The sequence below is a fragment of the Pleurodeles waltl genome, chromosome 1_2 (assembly GCF_031143425.1).
Source record: "Pleurodeles waltl isolate 20211129_DDA chromosome 1_2, aPleWal1.hap1.20221129, whole genome shotgun sequence".
NCBI lineage: Eukaryota > Metazoa > Chordata > Amphibia > Caudata > Salamandridae > Pleurodeles > Pleurodeles waltl.
Window position 1 is genome coordinate 396,274,469 of NC_090437.1, and position 20,295 is coordinate 396,294,763.

General features: G+C 45.4%; 1 protein-coding gene across 2 annotated transcripts in view; it reads right to left on the minus strand.

Annotated features, from left to right (window-relative positions):
* Positions 1–20,295, minus strand: part of ECPAS (Ecm29 proteasome adaptor and scaffold) — a 790,558-nt gene that overhangs the window by 549,344 nt on the left and 220,919 nt on the right. For both annotated transcript variants that reach the window (XM_069240017.1, XM_069240008.1), the window contains exon 16: positions 5,608–5,731. In XM_069240017.1, the coding sequence (XP_069096118.1) occupies positions 5,608–5,731 (124 nt within the window). The remainder of the gene's footprint in view (positions 1–5,607; positions 5,732–20,295) is intronic.

Genomic DNA, 20,295 nt, shown 5'->3' on the forward strand with positions numbered 1-20,295 from the left:
AGAGAGAAAGAGAGAGAAAGAGAGAGAAAGAGAGAGAAAGAGAGAGAAAGAGAGAGAGAGAAAGAGAGAGAAAGAGAGAGAAAGAGAGAGAAAGAGAGAGAAAGAGAGAGAAAAAGAGAGAGAGAGAAAGAGAGAGAGAGAAAGAGAGAGAGAGAGAGAGAGAGAGAGAGAGAGAGAGAGAGAGAGAGAGAGAGAGAGAGAGAGAGAGAGAGTGTGTGCATGTTTTTGTCAGTGTGTGCATGCAAAAATCCAAGGTGAAATCTGACAGACACCTTACCATACCCAATCGAAAGCACCTGTGACTAACTATTTCTTCATCAAAAAATGCATTTAGCTGTACCCCTGCTTGCTGATTCCAAAGGCCAACATTTTGTCTCTATTGATCAAACAAAGTTGCATGATGTGTCCGATTCTGCACAGTATACCTCAAGGATTCCTGGGTAGTTAACTATCCCCTCTCACTACCATATAGAAGATATCTCTTCAAGCATTAAACAACACTGAAATTGTTTCCCCTAGGTTGGGGAGTGAACTTTTGTTGATTCCAGTTACCAGTGCACGCGCAAGAGAAGTTCCAGACAAATCTACAACCCTCTACCACATCACAAACCAACGGAGTTGTTTATGATGAAAGACCATTAGCGTCATCTACCAGTTCTCTTTTACCTGCACCAGGTCAAATTTTTTGATAGACTGCTTCTGATTACTTTGTCGACAGACGACTTTTCTTCAACTACCACTTCTGTTCACGGTATATATAAGCTTTTCAACTGGATTAAAACACTATTCAATTTGTCCATGGTCATACCTGTAGATTACACTACCAGTGCTTGCGTTTTCTCTCTGGATTGGATTTCTCATTGTCTTTTTTTTTTTTTTTTTGCTTATACATGGGCATTATCTTCCTGAATGCTCTGCTGTTGAACTGGTAGATGAGGTATTGAAGCCTTATTTGTCTTCCCACAAAGTGTGAAGAGACTTGTCCCTAGTGAACATTTCTGCTGTTCCAGTTCCTGATGGGATTGTTTGGGATAAAGTAACACATGATATAGTAGGCCCCACTGAAACCATTCAAATTCCATGTGTGTTTAAAATGTCCACAAACTATATCAATACACTGGGTATTGTGCCTGATGACTGGGATTTAAGAAGGGTTGATTCTCTGCCCCCTGAGCTTGAATACATGCCTGTATTTGAAAGTGATATGTAAATACAATCTGAAAACTATGGCACAATGTTCTGTTATCATTATTATGGACACCATTACCTACACAGAGCTAGTACAGTTTTTAATTACACATAATTGGAACATTGTCTAACTCCACCAGTGCAGAGTTCCAAATTCACATATTTTTGTGGGCATAATGCTACTGATCCAGAATCATATAATTTCAAATTGCCAGCAACAAAAGCAAGGAAAACTTCTCTCACCAATACTAAACTGATATATTCAAATTAATGTGTTTCCCAGTTGGCCATACAGGGTTACAAATATTGGAAGAAACCAAATGATTTAAAATCAGCTTGGGGAATGAAAGATTGGCAAGTACAAGGCACAGATGCATTATTTAAAGCATGTTTAATGCCAATGCAAATGTTTTTTCTGCATGAAACTGTTCAACAAACAACTTGCCTTGGATTAGCAAAAGTTAGATATGAATGTGCCCAGTATTCCCTGAGTAGCAAAATTTAAAAATCGTCAAAATGTTGTGAATTTTACAGAACAGCAGTTCAAACGGTATGATTAAGAGCAGTACATTTAATTTTACACTTTCAGGTCCTAACCAGTGATTATTCTGGCCAGTGGACACAGATAGTTGTCATGCAAGTTTTATTAACTACTCAAGGTTTTAAAACTAGCAGATCAGACCCTTGTTATGTCATTACACAACATACAGGTATAATCACCATATATAGTGGGGGCAATCTATGTCAGCAATGGTTGCAACACTCTACTTTGACATCTGTTGAGGATAACCTCTCTCTTCTCTCCAAGGATACAGGTCCTAGGAAACCAAGCTCCAAAAGATTCTTATATGCAATAGGCAATTAAATATGGGAGCTTTCACAAATGAAGCTGCTGCTCATTTAAGGTAAATAGATCAGGCGAACCTAGAGAAAGCCTTAGCCTTGGTCGATAATGGTATGAACACACTGTCCACTCGCATTTACACATTACGCATTGTCTCATCTGCAACAGATATTATCTGAAACGACATGTCACTTTTACAACATGGACAAAGTCAGCTTAAGTCCATTAAGCAGTTGCGTTGGATTTTGCAGGTTTTAAAATCGAATTGTGTGCCATAGATACACATAAACTCGAAAGAGTTACATGCACCATTTAACCTAACATGGAAACAACAGATGCCACATACACCATGCTCAATATAGAGAAGTTAGAAAAGTTGCCTTTTACAGTGGCTGAAACACTGTCACCATTATGGTTAATACATGGAGTGATATCCCTGCCAATATCAACCTTTCAATTCAATTCATGTTTAAAACATTTTGCGACAGGCAGGTATGAGAATTTAGGGAAGAGTTTTATTCATGAGGGGTGGGCACTGCCTGTTGATTACAAGTGTATGTGTGGGTAAAAGGAAGCTTTTCTTAGCAGTAGTGACTGTGAACGTCTGTAAGCCATTCAATGATTTGTAAATAAGTGGCACTGCACAGTGTATGTAATGCGCTGGCGGCTAACTTAGCCTGCTACTTGAAAGGTATTCCCGTCCCTTTGATTCGCCCAGTGTTTCAGTTACTTTCAAATGGAAGTTACTTGATGCTGATTGATTAAAGCTCTTGTGTGATGAGCATAGGTGTCCCATAAGTGATTTGTTTCTCAAATAGTGACATGCTGCAGGAATGTGTTATTTCCTCCAACGCATGAGATTAAAGTAGAAAATTTGTGGTCTCACATTCAACTTTCAATGTCAACTTCAACAAGATGGGCAGGCAGAAAGCATTATTGTTTCCAAAACACAGGGGGCTTACATCTGACCCTGAAAGCTATGACTGACAAGTAGCAAGGTTGTCAGCAGAGATACAATCCCTCTTAAAAACCAACTTTCCAAGGCACTTCGGTGAACTTGTGGATGCCATTTTCAATGATTCCAACACCGTAGAGGTTATACACTTTAAGGTGATAGGGTTTGGGTTTGTAAGTACATTCCAGATTGCCTTTGGAGTAATACCATCAGTAATTCAGTCGCTTTTTTTGAGTGTTTTTCTGAGGCATACTGCTTGGACTGGCAATAATTGGCGGTATCTTGCTGTAGCTATTTTTGCTCAGCAATGGATTCCCCACCACAAAACAAAAAAGTGATCCTATGATTCAGTACTTTTGAGTATCACTGTTGGAGGAACTGAACAAAGACTAGTCCCTATTCTTTAGACCAGTATTTTGTAGTGTGCAGCCTGTTTTCAGTTGTTCATGGTGCCCTTTCGAGAATGCACTAGAAGTGTGTCTTGTTCGGCGAAAGGTGCTTTCTATGGACATGAATCTTCTAATGTTTCCATTGAGGGTTCATTCCTGGAGTTGTGCTATGAGAATACAGTTGCTCCATGACTCCTTCTGTGAGTTACCTTACAAGGATGCTACAACTCCAGGAGTCCTTTCAGCAGGCATGGCACAGAACGCTACACACTCAGCTGCAGCTGAGGCCTTGGAACATGTGTGTGCCTTTGACTTTTTGGATGAAACTTTGGAGTTGATATCGTCTGCTGAAGCGGGGTCCTCTTGAATTCCATTTTGACTGATGTTTTTGATGACCTTATGCAAGACTAAGATGAAGTTTTAATTCATATCTGCTTTTAAGGTATAAACGTTAATTGGCCGGCTTTTATTCACCACGGTCTGCTCATCACTGTAAACATTTTTAAAGTCAATTGTAGAGTGTTTCAATGTTTTTGTTTTTACTTTTTTAGCAATCTTTAGAATCTACACTCCACTACTGGCAAGGGGTGCGTGTTCAGAGGTCCCTTTTAGTACCTGGGTTAGGCACCCGTATTAGCTTAGTTTTACGTTTTTTTAAAAATCTTATTTATATTTTATACAGATCTTTATTCATGATCAGCAAGACTACTTTTTTAACAGTGGGTTTTTACATTTAGTGCTTTCTGTCCAAGGCTGTTAAACGCAGTACACGATATGCTACCTTCTGTTGCCAGTCCAAGAGCCTGCTTCTATCTCCAAGACATAGCATTATATCAGAGCTGATCCAAGGATGGTAGAGAGCATTCAGGTCATAACCAAAATTGGACGTGTACTGCACAACAGGCAATTTTGCTGGAGATGAAATTCCAGCTTCCCGATAGGATTGCCATCAACACGACAGACCGATTCTTGATATCCTATCCAGGGATGGGGCTGGAGCTAATACCACAGATCGTGTCGGGAAGAGGGTTACAACCACTATGCTCTCAGACCTAGACATAGGATTGAGTAGGACTCTTTAGAAAATCTAAACCACACGCAACATGGTGTAAGTCAATGAAACACAACTTGGTGTAGCCGCCATACACAACATAAGCTTGTAAGCCTATGATGTCTTTTTTAATGCCAAGTGAGAAAATCTCTCTTTCAAGATTACATGTCAGACATTAACTTCACAAAGCTGAACAAAACTTGTCGTGAACATATTAAGCTGGCTTACTGGAGTGTCAAATGTGACAATTTCATTGCAAAAATGTTTTTCGTTTTATTTTATACAAAGGCCTCTGCCTATCGCACTAATATGCTATTTTTTAAATATGTAAGTTAGGAAAATACACACTGCAAGCTTGCATCTGAGATTTGCTTTCTGGCCAGCTGCGCCACACTTTTTTGCACTCTAAAGAGGTCTTGCCAGCATGTTAAATAAGCCAATTGAAGCACAAATCGTTTTAAATTTTTAGGACCGGACACAAAGTGCTGGATGCTAATCGGTCTGCACCAGTTTCACAATAGCAGATGTCGGAGCCAATGGAATAACAAACCTTGAGTGCCCCCGTGAAGTATGTGGAACCCCTACCTTCATGGTGAAGATGACAGATGGCTGGGGCCCACCCCGACCAATCCAGAATTCCAAATGCTGGCCCTGGTCATGCCCCTGTCCAGTGTTCTTAAATCCCTCCTTCTCTTTAAAAAAAAAGCAGGAGGCATATGGCAAAAAGGTGTTTTATCTACAGGCACTAGCCTAGGGATTTGACCTTTTCAGTCCACTATGACATTTTATCCCTCAGACTTTTTAAGATATCACTGATATTAGTCAACATCTTTTAAATGCTAGACAGTAAATTGGTTTAAACACTATTCGTCTCTCTACAGTTTTAAATAAAAAACACATTTTACCTGGCATCAGGAGAAGGACGTCATGCCCATGTGAGTGTACAGCCAGGAGAGCAGTATTTCATATACTACCTAGACTTCATAAAAGTATTCAACATTTTGAGATTTCCTCGCCTGTTTCTACTAAAAACTAAGTTCAAAGGGACAATGTTTGGTAATAATTTACTGTAGCCTCATATAAGCAAAGCTTCAATGCTTATCTACCCAAGAATAGTCCACTGCTTGACTGAAAATGAGCAAGCAATCTGAGTAGAAGAGATTCACATGCTTTGATTTACCTTTTCTTGAATGTAATGGACCATTTCTGGAAAAGGTGGCATCTGTCCGTCTGTGTTTTCCTTTTCATTTTTTGTAGGGCACGTTCGCAGTGCACGTTGTGCTTCACCAAACACCTCCTCACGCCTTTTAAAAAATTAAAACAGCTTAGAAAACACATACCAAAAACAGTTTTCAGATGGAATTTAGGTTAACATGTCAATAGATGGCTGCAGATTAAGAAATGTCGATGCATGTCTTAGACAGGTTTTTCTCAAGTAAAGTGGTGCTCACAATGGCGATAGTGGAATTGATCCACTCTTGCTTTTAAGTGGATTTTCAAAATGTCTGGTCTTTGTGGAGTTTGCAGTGCATTTTATTTTTCGGAGCAAAATAATTTCAACTTTGTGGAATCTTTTTTTTAATTCTACCATTTCAGTGTATATCGTTTAAGTAAAAGCCTTTTCATTACTGCATTTTTAAATGTGACCTTATAAAAGTCAACTTGATTTATGGATAATCATAATGCACTTTATCCACTTTGGCAATGGTGAACACTCAGTCTCAAGCCATAACCAAATATGTGAATTAGGATTTTGACAGGAATTATTGTAAATATTTTATTAAAACATCCAATTTAAATGGATGCAGTCCTAAGGTCTTTTGGTGCAACACCGCCCTGGTTCAGGACAACATTTAGACTATCACTAATTCGTTTTCAAGTTGATAAGGTACTAAATATCACTGCTATATTTAGCAATGCCCAAGTGCTTATGTGTGTTCTTGTTTTTGCAGGGGAAAATCAATAAAAATATTTATAAAAAGCACCAATTTGAGAGACACAAAAGCATGTCTTTTGGCTCTCTACTCTCTTCCCATTAAGTGAAAGGCCTAAGATGGAGACTTAAATTTAAGGGCAGACAAACTCAAAACTGGAGTAGTCGATCACTGTCAGTTCCTGACCTAAACTTTCAATCCCTCCCATGGCTCACTTTTTTATAAAATTCTTGCACAGAGTCCTGTTACCCACACAGAGCTCCAAAGAGCTATGGTTAAGTGGTCCAAAACAAATATATATTTCTCAACCGTACATCGTTCCAATCCAGAAAAAAATGTTTGTTCATTTAAAAATGAAATGTGTTTTAATCACTTGCTAAAGCTGAATCTCAAACTTACTCTACAAGAAAGTGCAACTTTAATCACTTGACAGGGTATACATCCAAACTCAACATACATCTACTTAGTCTTCATCCACCAGCTGACTTATTCTTGTATTCACCTTCTTACCCATCCACAATAAACACAATCACAACAAGCATATTCAAGAGAATAAAAAAAAAAGAAAAGTAAGAAAAAGAAAAGTACCACCCCCGTAAAAAAGGCAGGCACAAGCTTGCAATACAAATAAGTAAACAACACAGGGCAGATTGGTAGTGTGGATAGAGTATCAATGTTTTAAGGTTCTAATTTGTTTAGCCCTCGCATTGGCCACCTGCTACCTGTAAAACAATGATACACAACGACAAAATACCATTCCATTACAGATGCTCAGTAAACATCACAATAGGCGGCTGTCTTGGAATGGTACAGCACATTGTGTATCGTTGCATTGATACAAGATGATCAACTTAAGTGATGGGTGCTTGCCCTTATCAACATTAGATCCTCCAACTGGTCCACTGCTTGTGATCCTTGGCTTGAAAGGCATTCCTGAAGCAGGTGCTTATGTAGTCTGGTGTGGGGCACTATGGCAATGCATGAAGTCATCATTCCCAGAAGGCACATTACCATGTGAACTGGAAGTGGGTGGAGTGGCTGGAAAGGAAGAAGCTGCTGGATGCTTGCACCCTTTGATAGACGGGGAAAGCTTTGCCCACTGCAGAGTTGAGTACTGACCTTGGAAGAGTCGAATCTGAAGTGGCTCCAAGTGAGACTTGGTAGCAGTGACTCTGAGCACCAGGGAGATTGCAGTTTGAGTATGGGTTAAGCACACCTGTCTGCTTGTGCTCTTGATCAGCTAATGGTTGAGGTAGGAGAAGACACAAGTTCCTCCTCTCCGGAAGTGAGCAGTTACCAGCACTAAACACTTGGTAAAGAACCTTGGGGAGGTGTGATGCCAAAGGGTAGTACTTTGAACTGTTAATGTTGACCACTTACCAAAAAGTGGAGGTAGCACTGATGAGCTGGATGGATTGGGATGTGAAAGTAGACATTCATCAGGTCTAATGTGGTCATGAAGTCACTTTGCTGGAGAAAAAGTAGGACATCCAGTAGGGTGACCATGTGGAAGTGTTTTGACAAGAAGCAACTGTTGAGAGGACGGAGGTCGAGGATGGGTCTGAGGGATCTATCCTTGTGAATGATTAAGTACGTAAAAGCCTTTGCCCTGATGTTGAAGGGGCATTGGCTCTATGGCTCCTTAGAGCCTGAACCTCCTCTTGCAGCAATGTGAGGTGGTTTTATGTGAGGATGCAGGTGTGGGAGTTGAATGTTTGGTGAGATGAGGAGCTCCAGGCAGTAGCCATTCTTGATGACTGATAGGGCCTGCTGGTCTATGGTGATCTATTATCAGAGGGGAAGAAACCCTTGAAGTATCCATCTGACAGGTGTTGTGTGATTGAGGTGGGTTAAGGGGGACCTGCCGGGTAAGTCAATGTTTGGCGATCCCTTACAAGGACTGCCTCTACCCTGGCCTTTTGAGCTATTTCCTTAAAAAGAGGTCTGTGTGAGGCATTTGCAACTCTGCTGGGAGCCCTTCTACTGCCTGTGGTAGGACTGGGTGGATTCTGGGGAAGTAGCTCCGAACATCATCCCCTAACCTTGGCAGCTGTCTCCCAAAAAAAAAAAAAAGCCCCTGCGAGAGGTTATCTGTAAGGCACCCATCGCCTTTGTGGTCTCTGTGTCTTTTTATTTTCTCAAGCATGTTTTAACCTACAGCCCTAGGAGGTGTTCCCCATTGAAAGGCAGGTTGATGAGGTGCTCTTGCACCTCTGGCTTGAATCAAGAGTGGTGCCTGAGGATAATACAGATATTGACTCCCCTGGACACAGTATCCGCCGCATTTAAAGCACACCAATTGTGCACAATAGAAATGGCTTTACCATCCTTTACGAGCTCTCCTCAGCCCGTTTGCGACCTGGGAGATACTATAAGAGTGTTTATCTCCTTCCTGTGGGAGATATAGCTAGAGATGTATGGCTGCACCTCGAGCCACTCTCTTCCCTGCTTATCAGAAGGCGGTGCTTTCCCAGTGACCTGGGCTTCTGCCCTCTTCCTAGAAATAGTGACTACTAAGGAGCCAGGAGAGACATGACCCCTGTAACAGAGTGGGTTGGAGGGCGTGAGTTTTTATTTTTTCTTGACGCGTGGTATGCCCTTGAGCATGGGAAGGTACTGAATGGAATGCACTATCTTTGAAAGCATCTCCACTAATATGTCTTCCTCATTGAGGGTAGTGTACAGCTCCACAGTATGCGAGGCAGTCACGCTGGGGTATGCCATGGTGTCACCCGGAGGAGAGGACCTGAGAAGGTCATGCTCTAAGCCTCGGTGTGTGGAGTTCTACACCATAATCCTCCCATGGGTGTTCTGAAGCCGCAGGATAGATCCGGACAAAGTCCTTGCCTGTGGTTTAAGAGTTAGGACTGCCAGTATCTGAGAAAGACTCCAGAGTCCCCTGAGTGGAAGGGGCCAAGGAAGGGGAGGAGGAGAGGATGAAGGTGGTCGTTGTGGAGGAGACAAAAGAGGAGAAGGAAGAACCTTGTCCTTAAGCCCTTTGGGAGACCAGATGGGCACAAAAGGGTCTGTTGGGGAGCTTCCTCAAAGGCAAATCTCTGTTTTTTTTGGTTAAAGTCTTGTCTGAGGCTGAGATCTTTCCAGTGTGTGGGTGGATAATGATTAGGGCTCCCAGTTTTATGGTATTTATTTTACCATTTCCGTCTGTTTATCCATATTTATTTTTTGGTCATTTTATCTGTATTTATCCACATTTATTTTTGTCGCAAGCAAAAGGTGACGGTGCAGCTAGTATTTTTTCGCATTTAATTAAATATGCAATGCACACTAGCAGTTGTTTGTTATAGGTTTAGATATATTTATATATACGGCACATTAGGTGTAAGGAAATGCCTCCTTGGCATGGTTGCCCCCTGACTTTTTGCCTTTGCTGATGCTATGTTTACAATTGAAAGTGTGCTGAGGCCTGCTAACCAGGCCCCAGCACCAGTGTTCTTTCCCTAACCTGTACTTTTGTATCCACAATTGGCAGACCCTGGCATCCAGATAAGTCCCTTGTAACTGGTACTTCTAGTACCAAGGGCCCTGATGCCAAGGAAGGTCTCTAAGGGCTGCAGCATGTCTTATGCCACCCTGGAGACCTCTCACTCAGCACAGACACACTGCTTACCAGCTTGTGTGTGCTAGTGAGGACAAAACGAGTAAGTCGACATGGCACTCCCCTCAGGGTGCCATGCCAGCCTCTCACTGCCTATGCAGTATAGGTAAGACACCCCTCTAGCAGGCCTTACAGCCCTAAGGCAGGGTGCACTATACCATAGGTGAGGGTACCAGTGCATGAGCATGGTACCCCTACAGTGTCTAAACAAAACCTTAGACATTGTAAGTGCAGGGTAGCCATAAGAGTAGATGGTCTGGGAGTCTGTCAAACACGAACTCCACAGCACCATAATGGCTACACTGAAAACTGGGAAGTTTGGTATCAAACTTCTCAGCACAATAAATGCACACTGATGCCAGTGTACATTTTATTGTAAAATACACCACAGAGGGCACCTTAGAGGTGCCCCCTGAAACTTAACCGACTATCTGTGTAGGCTGACTAGTTTTAGCAGCCTGCCACAAACCGAGACATGTTGCTGGCCCCATGGGGAGAGTGCCTTTGTCACTCTGAGGCCAGTAACAAAGCCTGCACTGGGTGGAGATGCTAACACCTCTCCCAGGCAGGAATTGTCACACCTGGCGGTGAGCCTCAAAGGCTCACCTCCTTTGTGCCAACCCAGCAGGACACTCCAGCTAGTGGAGTTGCCCGCCCCCTCCGGCCAGGCCCCACTTTTGGCGGCAAGGCCGGAGAAAATAATGAGAATAACAAGGAGGAGTCACTGGCCAGTCAGGACAGCCCCTAAGGTGTCCTGAGCTGAGGTGACTCTAACTTTTAGAAATCCTCCATCTTACAGATGGAGGATTCCCCCAATAGGGTTAGGATTGTGACCCCCTCCCCTTGGGAGGAGGCACAAAGAGGGTGTACCCACCCTCAGGGCTAGTAGCCATTGGCTACTAACCCCCCAGACCTAAACACGCCCTTAAATTTAGTATTTAAGGGCTACCCTGAACCCTAGAAAATTAGATTCCTGCAACTACAAGAAGAAGGACTGCCTAGCTGAAAAACCCCTGCAGAGGAAGACCAGAAGACGACAACTGCCTTGGCTCCAGAAACTCACCGGCCTGTCTCCTGCCTTCCAAAGATCCTGCTCCAGCGACGCCTTCCAAAGGGACCAGCGACCTCGACATCCTCTGAGGACTGCCCCTACTTCGAAAAGACAAGAAACTCCCGAGGACAGCGGACCTGCTCCAAGACAAGCTGCAACTTTGTTTCCAGCAGCTTTAAAGAACCCTGCAAGCTCCCCGCAAAAGGCGTGAGACTTGCAACACTGCACCCGGCGACCCCGACTCGGCTGGTGGCGATCCAACACCTCAGGAGGGACCCCAGGACTACTCTAAGACTGTGAGTACAAAAACCTGTCCCCCCTGAGCCCCCACAGCGCCGCCTGCAGAGGGAATCCCGAGGCTTCCCCTGACCGCGACTCTTTGAAACCAAAGTCCCGACACCTGGGAGAGACCCTGCACCCGCAGCCCCCAGGACCTGAAGGACCGGACTTTCACTGGAGGAGTGACCCCCAGGAGTCCCTCTCCCTTGCCCAAGTGGAGGTTTCCCCGAGGAACCCCCCCCTTGCCTGCCTGCAGCGCTGAAGAGATCCCTAGATCTCCCATTGACTTCCATTACAAACCTGACGCTTGTTTCTACACTGCACCCGGCCGCCCCCGCGCTGCTGAGGGTGAAATTTCTGTGTGGGCTTGTGTCCCCCCCGGTGCCCTACAAAACCCCCCTGGTCTGCCCTCCGAAGACGCGGGTACTTACCTGCAAGCAGACCGGAACCGGGGCACCCCCTTCTCTCCATTCTAGCCTATGTGTTTGGGGCACCACTTTGAACTCTGCACCTGACCGGCCCTGAGCTGCTGGTGTGGTGACTTTGGGGTTGCTCTGAACCCCCAACGGTGGGCTACCTTGGACCAAGAACTGAACCCTGTAAGTGTCTTACTTACCTGGTAAAACTAACAAATACTTACCTCCCCTAGGAACTGTGAAAATTGCACTAAGTGTCCACTTTTAAAACAGCTATTTGTGAATAACTTGAAAAGTATACATGCAATTTTGATGATTTGAAGTTCCTAAAGTACTTACCTGCAATACCTTTTGAATGAGATATTACATGTAGAATTTGAACCTGTGGTTCTTAAAATAAACTAAGAAAAGATATTTTTCTATACAAAAACCTATTGGCTGGATTTGTCTCTGAGTGTGTGTACCTCATTTATTGTCTATGTGTATGTGCAACAAATGCTTAACACTACTCCTTGGATAAGCCTACTGCTCGACCACACTACCACAAAATAGAGCATTAGTATTATCTATTTTTACCACTATTTTACCTCTAAGGGGAACCCTTGGACTCTGTGCATGCTATTCCTTACTTTGAAATAGCACATACAGAGCCAACTTCCTACATTGGTGGATCAGCGGTGGGGTACAAGACTTTGCATTTGCTGGACTACTCAGCCAATACCTGATCACACGACAAATTCCAAAATTGTCATTAGAAATTGATTTTTGCAATTTGAAAAGTTTTCTAAATTCTTTAAAGTCCTGCTAGGGCCTTGTGTTAGTCCCTGTTAGCATTTCTTTTAGAGTTTAAAAGTTTGGTAAAAGTTTGAATTAGATTCTAGAACCAGTTTTAGTTTCTTAAAAAGTATTCCAACTTTTAGAAGCATAATGTCTAGCACAGATGTGAATGTGGTGGAACTCGACACCACACCTTACCTCCATCTACAGATGAGAGAGCTAAGGTCACTCTGTAAACTAAAGAAAATAGCAATGGGCCCCAAACCTACCAAAGTACAGCTCCAGGAGCTTTTGGCAGAGTTTGAAAAGGCCAACCCCTCTGAGGATGGCAACTCAGAGGATGAAGATAGTGACTTGGAGGGAAATTCCCCCCCTCCAGTCCTACTTAGGGAGAGCAGGGCTTCTCAAGCCCTGACTCCACAAATAATAGTCAGAGATGCTGGTTCCCTCACAGGAGGGACCAACAACTCTGAAATCACTGAGGATAACTCCAGTGAAGAGGACATCCAGTTAGCCAGGATGGCCAAAAGATTGGCTTTGGAAAGACAGATCCTAGCCATAGAGAGGGAAAGACAAGAGATGGGCCTAGGACCCATCAATGGTGGCAGCAACATAAATAGGGTCAGAGATTCTCCTGACATGTTGAAAATCCCCAAAGGGATTGTAACTAAATATGAAGATGGTGATGACATCACCAAATGGTTCACAGCTTTTGAGAGGGCTTGTGTAACCAGAAAAGTGAACAGATCTCACTGGGGTGCTCTCCTTTGGGAAATGTTCACAGGAAAGTGTAGGGATAGACTCCTCACACTCTCTGGACAAGATGCAGAATCTTATGACCTCATGAAGGGTACCCTGATTGAGGGCTTTGGATTCTCCACTGAGGAGTACAGGATTAGGTTCAGGGGGGCTCAAAAATCCTCGAGCCAGACCTGGGTTGACTTTGTTGACTACTCAGTGAAAACACTAGATGGTTGGATTCAAGGCAGTGGTGTAAGTAATTATGATGGGCTGTACAATTTATTTGTGAAAGAACACCTGTTAAGTAATTGTTTCAATGATAAACTGCATCAGCATCTGGTAGACCTAGGACCAATTTCTCCCCAAGAATTGGGAAAGAAGGCGGACCATTGGGTCAAGACAAGGGTGTCCAAGACTTCAACAGGGGGTGACCAAAAGAAAGGGGTCACAAAGACTCCCCAGCAGAAGGGTGATGAGACAAACAAAACTAAAAATAGTAAAGAGTCTTCTACAGGCCCCCAAAAACCTGCACAGGAGGGTGGGCCCAGAGCCTCTTCACAAAACAATGGGTACAAGGGTAAAAACTTTGATCCCAAAAAGGCCTGGTGTCATAGCTGTAAACAGCATGGACACCAAACTGGAGACAAGGCCTGTCCCAAGAAAGGTTCCACTCCAAACTCCCATCCAGGTAACACTGGTATGGCTAGTCTCCAAGTGGGATCAACAGTGTGCCCAGAGCAAATCAGGGTCCACACTGAAGCTACTCTAGTTTCTGAGGGTGGGGTGGATTTAGCCACACTAGCTGTCTGGCCGCCTAACATGCAAAAATACAGACAGCAACTCTTAATTAATGGGACTAGAATAGAGGGCCTGAGGGATACAGGTGCCAGTGTCACCATGGTGACAGAGAAACTGGTTTCCCCTGGCCAATACCTGACTGGAAAAACTTACACAGTCACCAACGCTGACAATCAGAGAAAAGTACATCCCATGGCAATGGTTACTTTAGAATGGGGAGGGGTCAATGGCCTGAAACAGGTGGTGGTCTCCTCAAATATCCCAGTGGACTGTCTGCTTGGAAATGACCTGGAGTCCTCAGCATGGGCTGAGGTAGAGCTAAAAACCCATGCAGCCATGCTGGGTATCCCTGAACTGGTGTGTGTGAAAACAAGAGCACAATGCAAGGCACAGGGTGAAAAAGTAGAGCTGGAGTCTGGAAAAATGGCCCAGCCTACCAAGAGAACAGGAAAGTCAGTTGGGAAACCAACTGCAACACAGCAAAAGAAAGGGAACCTCTCTTCTCAGGAAGAAGTTCTGCCCTCTGAGGGAACTGAGCCTTTGGAACTTGAACCTTATCAGGTTGAGCTCTTAGGCCCAGGGGGACCCTCAAGGGAAGAGCTGTGTAAGGGACAAGAAACCTGTCCCTCTCTTGAAGGCCTTAGGCAGCAAGCTGCTGAAGAGTCCAAAGGCCAGAAAAATGGAACACATAGGGTCTATTGGGAGGATGGGCTCCTGTACACTGAGGCCAGAGACCCCAAACCTGGTGCCACTAGGAGAGTGGTAGTGCCTCAGCTGTTCAGAGAGTTCATCCTAACATTGGCCCATGACATTCCCCTTGCTGGACATTTGGGACAAACCAAGACGTGGGAGAGGTTAGTCAACCACTTCTACTGGCCCAATATGTCCAACATGGTTAAGGAGTTTTGCCTCTCCTGCCCCACCTGTCAAGCCAGTGGTAAGACAGGTGGGCACCCAAAGGCCCCCCTCATTCCACTTCCAGTGGTGAGGGTGCCCTTTGAAAGAGTGGGTGTGGACATAGTTGGTCCACTGGAACCTCCCACAGCCTCAGGAAATATGTATATCCTGGTAGTAGTGGATCATGCTACCAGGTATCCTGAAGCTATTCCCCTTAGGTCGACTACTGCCCCTGCAGTAGCCAAGGCCCTCATTGGTATCTTTACCAGAGTGGGTTTCCCTAAGGAGGTGGTGTCTGACAGAGGTACCAACTTCATGTCAGCATACCTAAAGCACATGTGGAATGAGTGTGGAGTGACTTATAAATTCACTACACCTTACCATCCACAAACTAATGGCTTAGTCGAGAGATTCAACAAGACATTAAAAGGCATGATCATGGGGCTCCCAGAAAAACTCAAAAGGAGATGGGATGTCCTCCTGCCATGTCTGCTTTTCGCTTACAGGGAGGTACCACAGAAGGGAGTAGGGTTCTCACCCTTTGAACTTCTGTTTGGTCATCCTGTAAGGGGACCACTTGCCCTTGTTAAAGAAGGCTGGGAGAGACCTCTCCATGAGCCTAAACAGGACATAGTGGACTATGTACTTGGCCTTCGCTCTAGAATGGCAGAGTACATGGAAAAGGCAACCAAAAACCTTGAGGCCAGCCAACAGCTCCAGAAGTTTTGGTATGACCAAAAGGCTGCACTGGTTGAGTTACAACCAGGGCAGAAAGTCTGGGTTCTGGAGCCTGTGGCTCCCAGGGCACTCCAGGACAAATGGAGTGGCCCTTACCCAGTACTAGAGAGGAAGAGTCAGGTCACCTACTTGGTGGACCTGGGCACAAGCAGGAGCCCCAAAAGGGTGATCCATGTAAACCGCCTTAAGCTCTTCCACGACAGGGCTGATGTCAATCTGTTGATGGTAACAGATGAGGATCAGGAGGCAGAGAGTGAACCTCTCCCTGATCTTCTGTCATCAGACCCAAAAGATGGTACAGTAGATGGAGTGATCTACTCAGACACCCTCTCTGGCCAACAGCAAGCTGATTGTAGGAGAGTCCTACAACAGTTTCCTGAACTCTTCTCCTTAACCCCTGGTCAGACACACCTGTGTACCCATGATGTGGACACAGGAGACAGCATGCCTGTCAAGAACAAAATCTTTAGACAGTCTGACCATGTTAAGGAAAGCATCAAGGTGGAAGTCCACAAGATGCTGGAATTGGGAGTCATTGAGCGCTCTGACAGCCCCTGGGCTAGCCCAGTGGTCTTAGTCCCCAAACCTCACACCACAGATGGAAAGAAAGAGATGAGGTTTTGTGTGGACTACAGAGGGCTCAATTCTGTCACCAAGACAGATGCTCATCCAATTCCAAGAGCTGATGAGCTCATTGATAAATTAGGTGCTGCCAAATTCCTAAGTACCTTTGACTTGACAGCAGGGTACTGGCAAATAAAAATGGCACCTGGAGCAAAAGAAAAGACAGCATTCTCCACACCTGATGGGCATTATCAGTTTACTGTTATGCCCTTTGGTTTAAAGAATGCCCCTGCCACCTTCCAAAGGTTGGTGAATCAAGTCCTTGCTGGCTTGGAGTCCTTTAGCACAGCTTATATTGATGATATTGCTGTCTTTAGCTCCACCTGGCAGGATCACCTGGTCCACCTGAGGAAGGTTTTGAAGGCTCTGCAATCTGCAGGCCTCTCTATCAAGGCATCCAAATGCCAGATAGGGCAGGGAACTGTGGTTTACTTGGGACACCTTGTAGGTGGAGGCCAAGTTCAGCCACTCCAACCCAAGATCCAGACTATTCTGGACTGGGTAGCTCCAAAAACCCAGACTCAAGTCAGGGCATTCCTTGGCTTGACTGGGTACTACCGGAGGTTTGTGAAGGGATATGGATCCATTGTGACAGCCCTCACTGAGCTCACCTCCAAGAAAATGCCCAAGAAAGTGAACTGGACTGTGGACTGCCAACAGGCCTTTGACACCCTGAAACAGGCAATGTGCTCAGCACCAGTTCTCAAAGCTCCAGATTATTCTAAGCAGTTCATTGTGCAGACTGATGCCTCCGAACATGGGATAGGGGCAGTTTTGTCCCAAACAAATGATGATGGCCTTGACCAGCCTGTTGCTTTCATTAGCAGGAGGTTACTCCCCAGGGAGCAGCGTTGGAGTGCCATTGAGAGGGAGGCCTTTGCTGTGGTTTGGTCCCTGAAGAAGCTGAGACCATACCTCTTTGGGACTCACTTCCTAGTTCAAACTGACCACAGACCTCTCAAATGGCTGATGCAAATGAAAGGTGAAAATCCTAAACTGTTGAGGTGGTCCATCTCCCTACAGGGAATGGACTTTATAGTGGAACACAGACCTGGGACTGCCCATGCCAATGCAGATGGCCTTTCCAGGTTCTTCCACTTAGAAAATGAAGACTCTCTTGGGAAAGGTTAGTCTCATCCTCTTTCGTTTGGGGGGGGGGGTTGTGTAAGGAAATGCCTCCTTGGCATGGTTGCCCCCTGACTTTTTGCCTTTGCTGATGCTATGTTTACAATTGAAAGTGTGCTGAGGCCTGCTAACCAGGCCCCAGCACCAGTGTTCTTTCCCTAACCTGTACTTTTGTATCCACAATTGGCAGACCCTGGCATCCAGATAAGTCCCTTGTAACTGGTACTTCTAGTACCAAGGGCCCTGATGCCAAGGAAGGTCTCTAAGGGCTGCAGCATGTCTTATGCCACCCTGGAGACCTCTCACTCAGCACAGACACACTGCTTACCAGCTTGTGTGTGCTAGTGAGGACAAAACGAGTAAGTCGACATGGCACTCCCCTCAGGGTGCCATGCCAGCCTCTCACTGCCTATGCAGTATAGGTAAGACACCCCTCTAGCAGGCCTTACAGCCCTAAGGCAGGGTGCACTATACCATAGGTGAGGGTACCAGTGCATGAGCATGGTACCCCTACAGTGTCTAAACAAAACCTTAGACATTGTAAGTGCAGGGTAGCCATAAGAGTAGATGGTCTGGGAGTCTGTCAAACACGAACTCCACAGCACCATAATGGCTACACTGAAAACTGGGAAGTTTGGTATCAAACTTCTCAGCACAATAAATGCACACTGATGCCAGTGTACATTTTATTGTAAAATACACCACAGAGGGCACCTTAGAGGTGCCCCCTGAAACTTAACCGACTATCTGTGTAGGCTGACTAGTTTTAGCAGCCTGCCACAAACCGAGACATGTTGCTGGCCCCATGGGGAGAGTGCCTTTGTCACTCTGAGGCCAGTAACAAAGCCTGCACTGGGTGGAGATGCTAACACCTCTCCCAGGCAGGAATTGTCACACCTGGCGGTGAGCCTCAAAGGCTCACCTCCTTTGTGCCAACCCAGCAGGACACTCCAGCTAGTGGAGTTGCCCGCCCCCTGCGGCCAGGCCCCACTTTTGGCGGCAAGGCCGGAGAAAATAATGAGAATAACAAGGAGGAGTCACTGGCCAGTCAGGACAGCCCCTAAGGTGTCCTGAGCTGAGGTGACTCTAACTTTTAGAAATCCTCCATCTTACAGATGGAGGATTCCCCCAATAGGGTTAGGATTGTGACCCCCTCCCCTTGGGAGGAGGCACAAAGAGGGTGTACCCACCCTCAGGGCTAGTAGCCATTGGCTACTAACCCCCCAGACCTAAACACGCCCTTAAATTTAGTATTTAAGGGCTACCCTGAACCCTAGAAAATTAGATTCCTGCAACTACAAGAAGAAGGACTGCCTAGCTGAAAAACCCCTGCAGAGGAAGACCAGAAGACGACAACTGCCTTGGCTCCAGAAACTCACCGGCCTGTCTCCTGCCTTCCAAAGATCCTGCTCCAGCGACGCCTTCCAAAGGGACCAGCGACCTCGACATCCTCTGAGGACTGCCCCTACTTCGAAAAGACAAGAAACTCCCGAGGACAGCGGACCTGCTCCAAGACAAGCTGCAACTTTGTTTCCAGCAGCTTTAAAGAACCCTGCAAGCTCCCCGCAAAAGGCGTGAGACTTGCAACACTGCACCCGGCGACCCCGACTCGGCTGGTGGCGATCCAACACCTCAGGAGGGACCCCAGGACTACTCTAAGACTGTGAGTACAAAAACCTGTCCCCCCTGAGCCCCCACAGCGCCGCCTGCAGAGGGAATCCCGAGGCTTCCCCTGACCGCGACTCTTTGAAACCAAAGTCCCGACACCTGGGAGAGACCCTGCACCCGCAGCCCCCAGGACCTGAAGGACCGGACTTTCACTGGAGGAGTGACCCCCAGGAGTCCCTCTCCCTTGCCCAAGTGGAGGTTTCCCCGAGGAACCCCCCCCTTGCCTGCCTGCAGCGCTGAAGAGATCCCTAGATCTCCCATTGACTTCCATTACAAACCCGACGCTTGTTTCTACACTGCACCCGGCCGCCCCCGCGCTGCTGAGGGTGAAATTTCTGTGTGGGCTTGTGTCCCCCCCGGTGCCCTACAAAACCCCCCTGGTCTGCCCTCCGAAGACGCGGGTACTTACCTGCAAGCAGACCGGAACCGGGGCACCCCCTTCTCTCCATTCTAGCCTATGTGTTTGGGGCACCACTTTGAACTCTGCACCTGACCGGCCCTGAGCTGCTGGTGTGGTGACTTTGGGGTTGCTCTGAACCCCCAACGGTGGGCTACCTTGGACCAAGAACTGAACCCTGTAAGTGTCTTACTTACCTGGTAAAACTAACAAATACTTACCTCCCCTAGGAACTGTGAAAATTGCACTAAGTGTCCACTTTTAAAACAGCTATTTGTGAATAACTTGAAAAGTATACATGCAATTTTGATGATTTGAAGTTCCTAAAGTACTTACCTGCAATACCTTTTGAATGAGATATTACATGTAGAATTTGAACCTGTGGTTCTTAAAATAAACTAAGAAAAGATATTTTTCTATACAAAAACCTATTGGCTGGATTTGTCTCTGAGTGTGTGTACCTCATTTATTGTCTATGTGTATGTGCAACAAATGCTTAACACTACTCCTTGGATAAGCCTACTGCTCGACCACACTACCACAAAATAGAGCATTAGTATTATCTATTTTTACCACTATTTTACCTCTAAGGGGAACCCTTGGACTCTGTGCATGCTATTCCTTACTTTGAAATAGCACATACAGAGCCAACTTCCTACATTAGGTAAACACAATGTGTTCATCTATATCTTTTGTCAGTCTTTGATTATCCTAATTTTGCTACAAAGGATTTATTTGGGTAGAAATAAATCATTATTAATAAAGTCAAGAATTCTGAGTTTATGTTTCCCAGACCAATGCCTACCA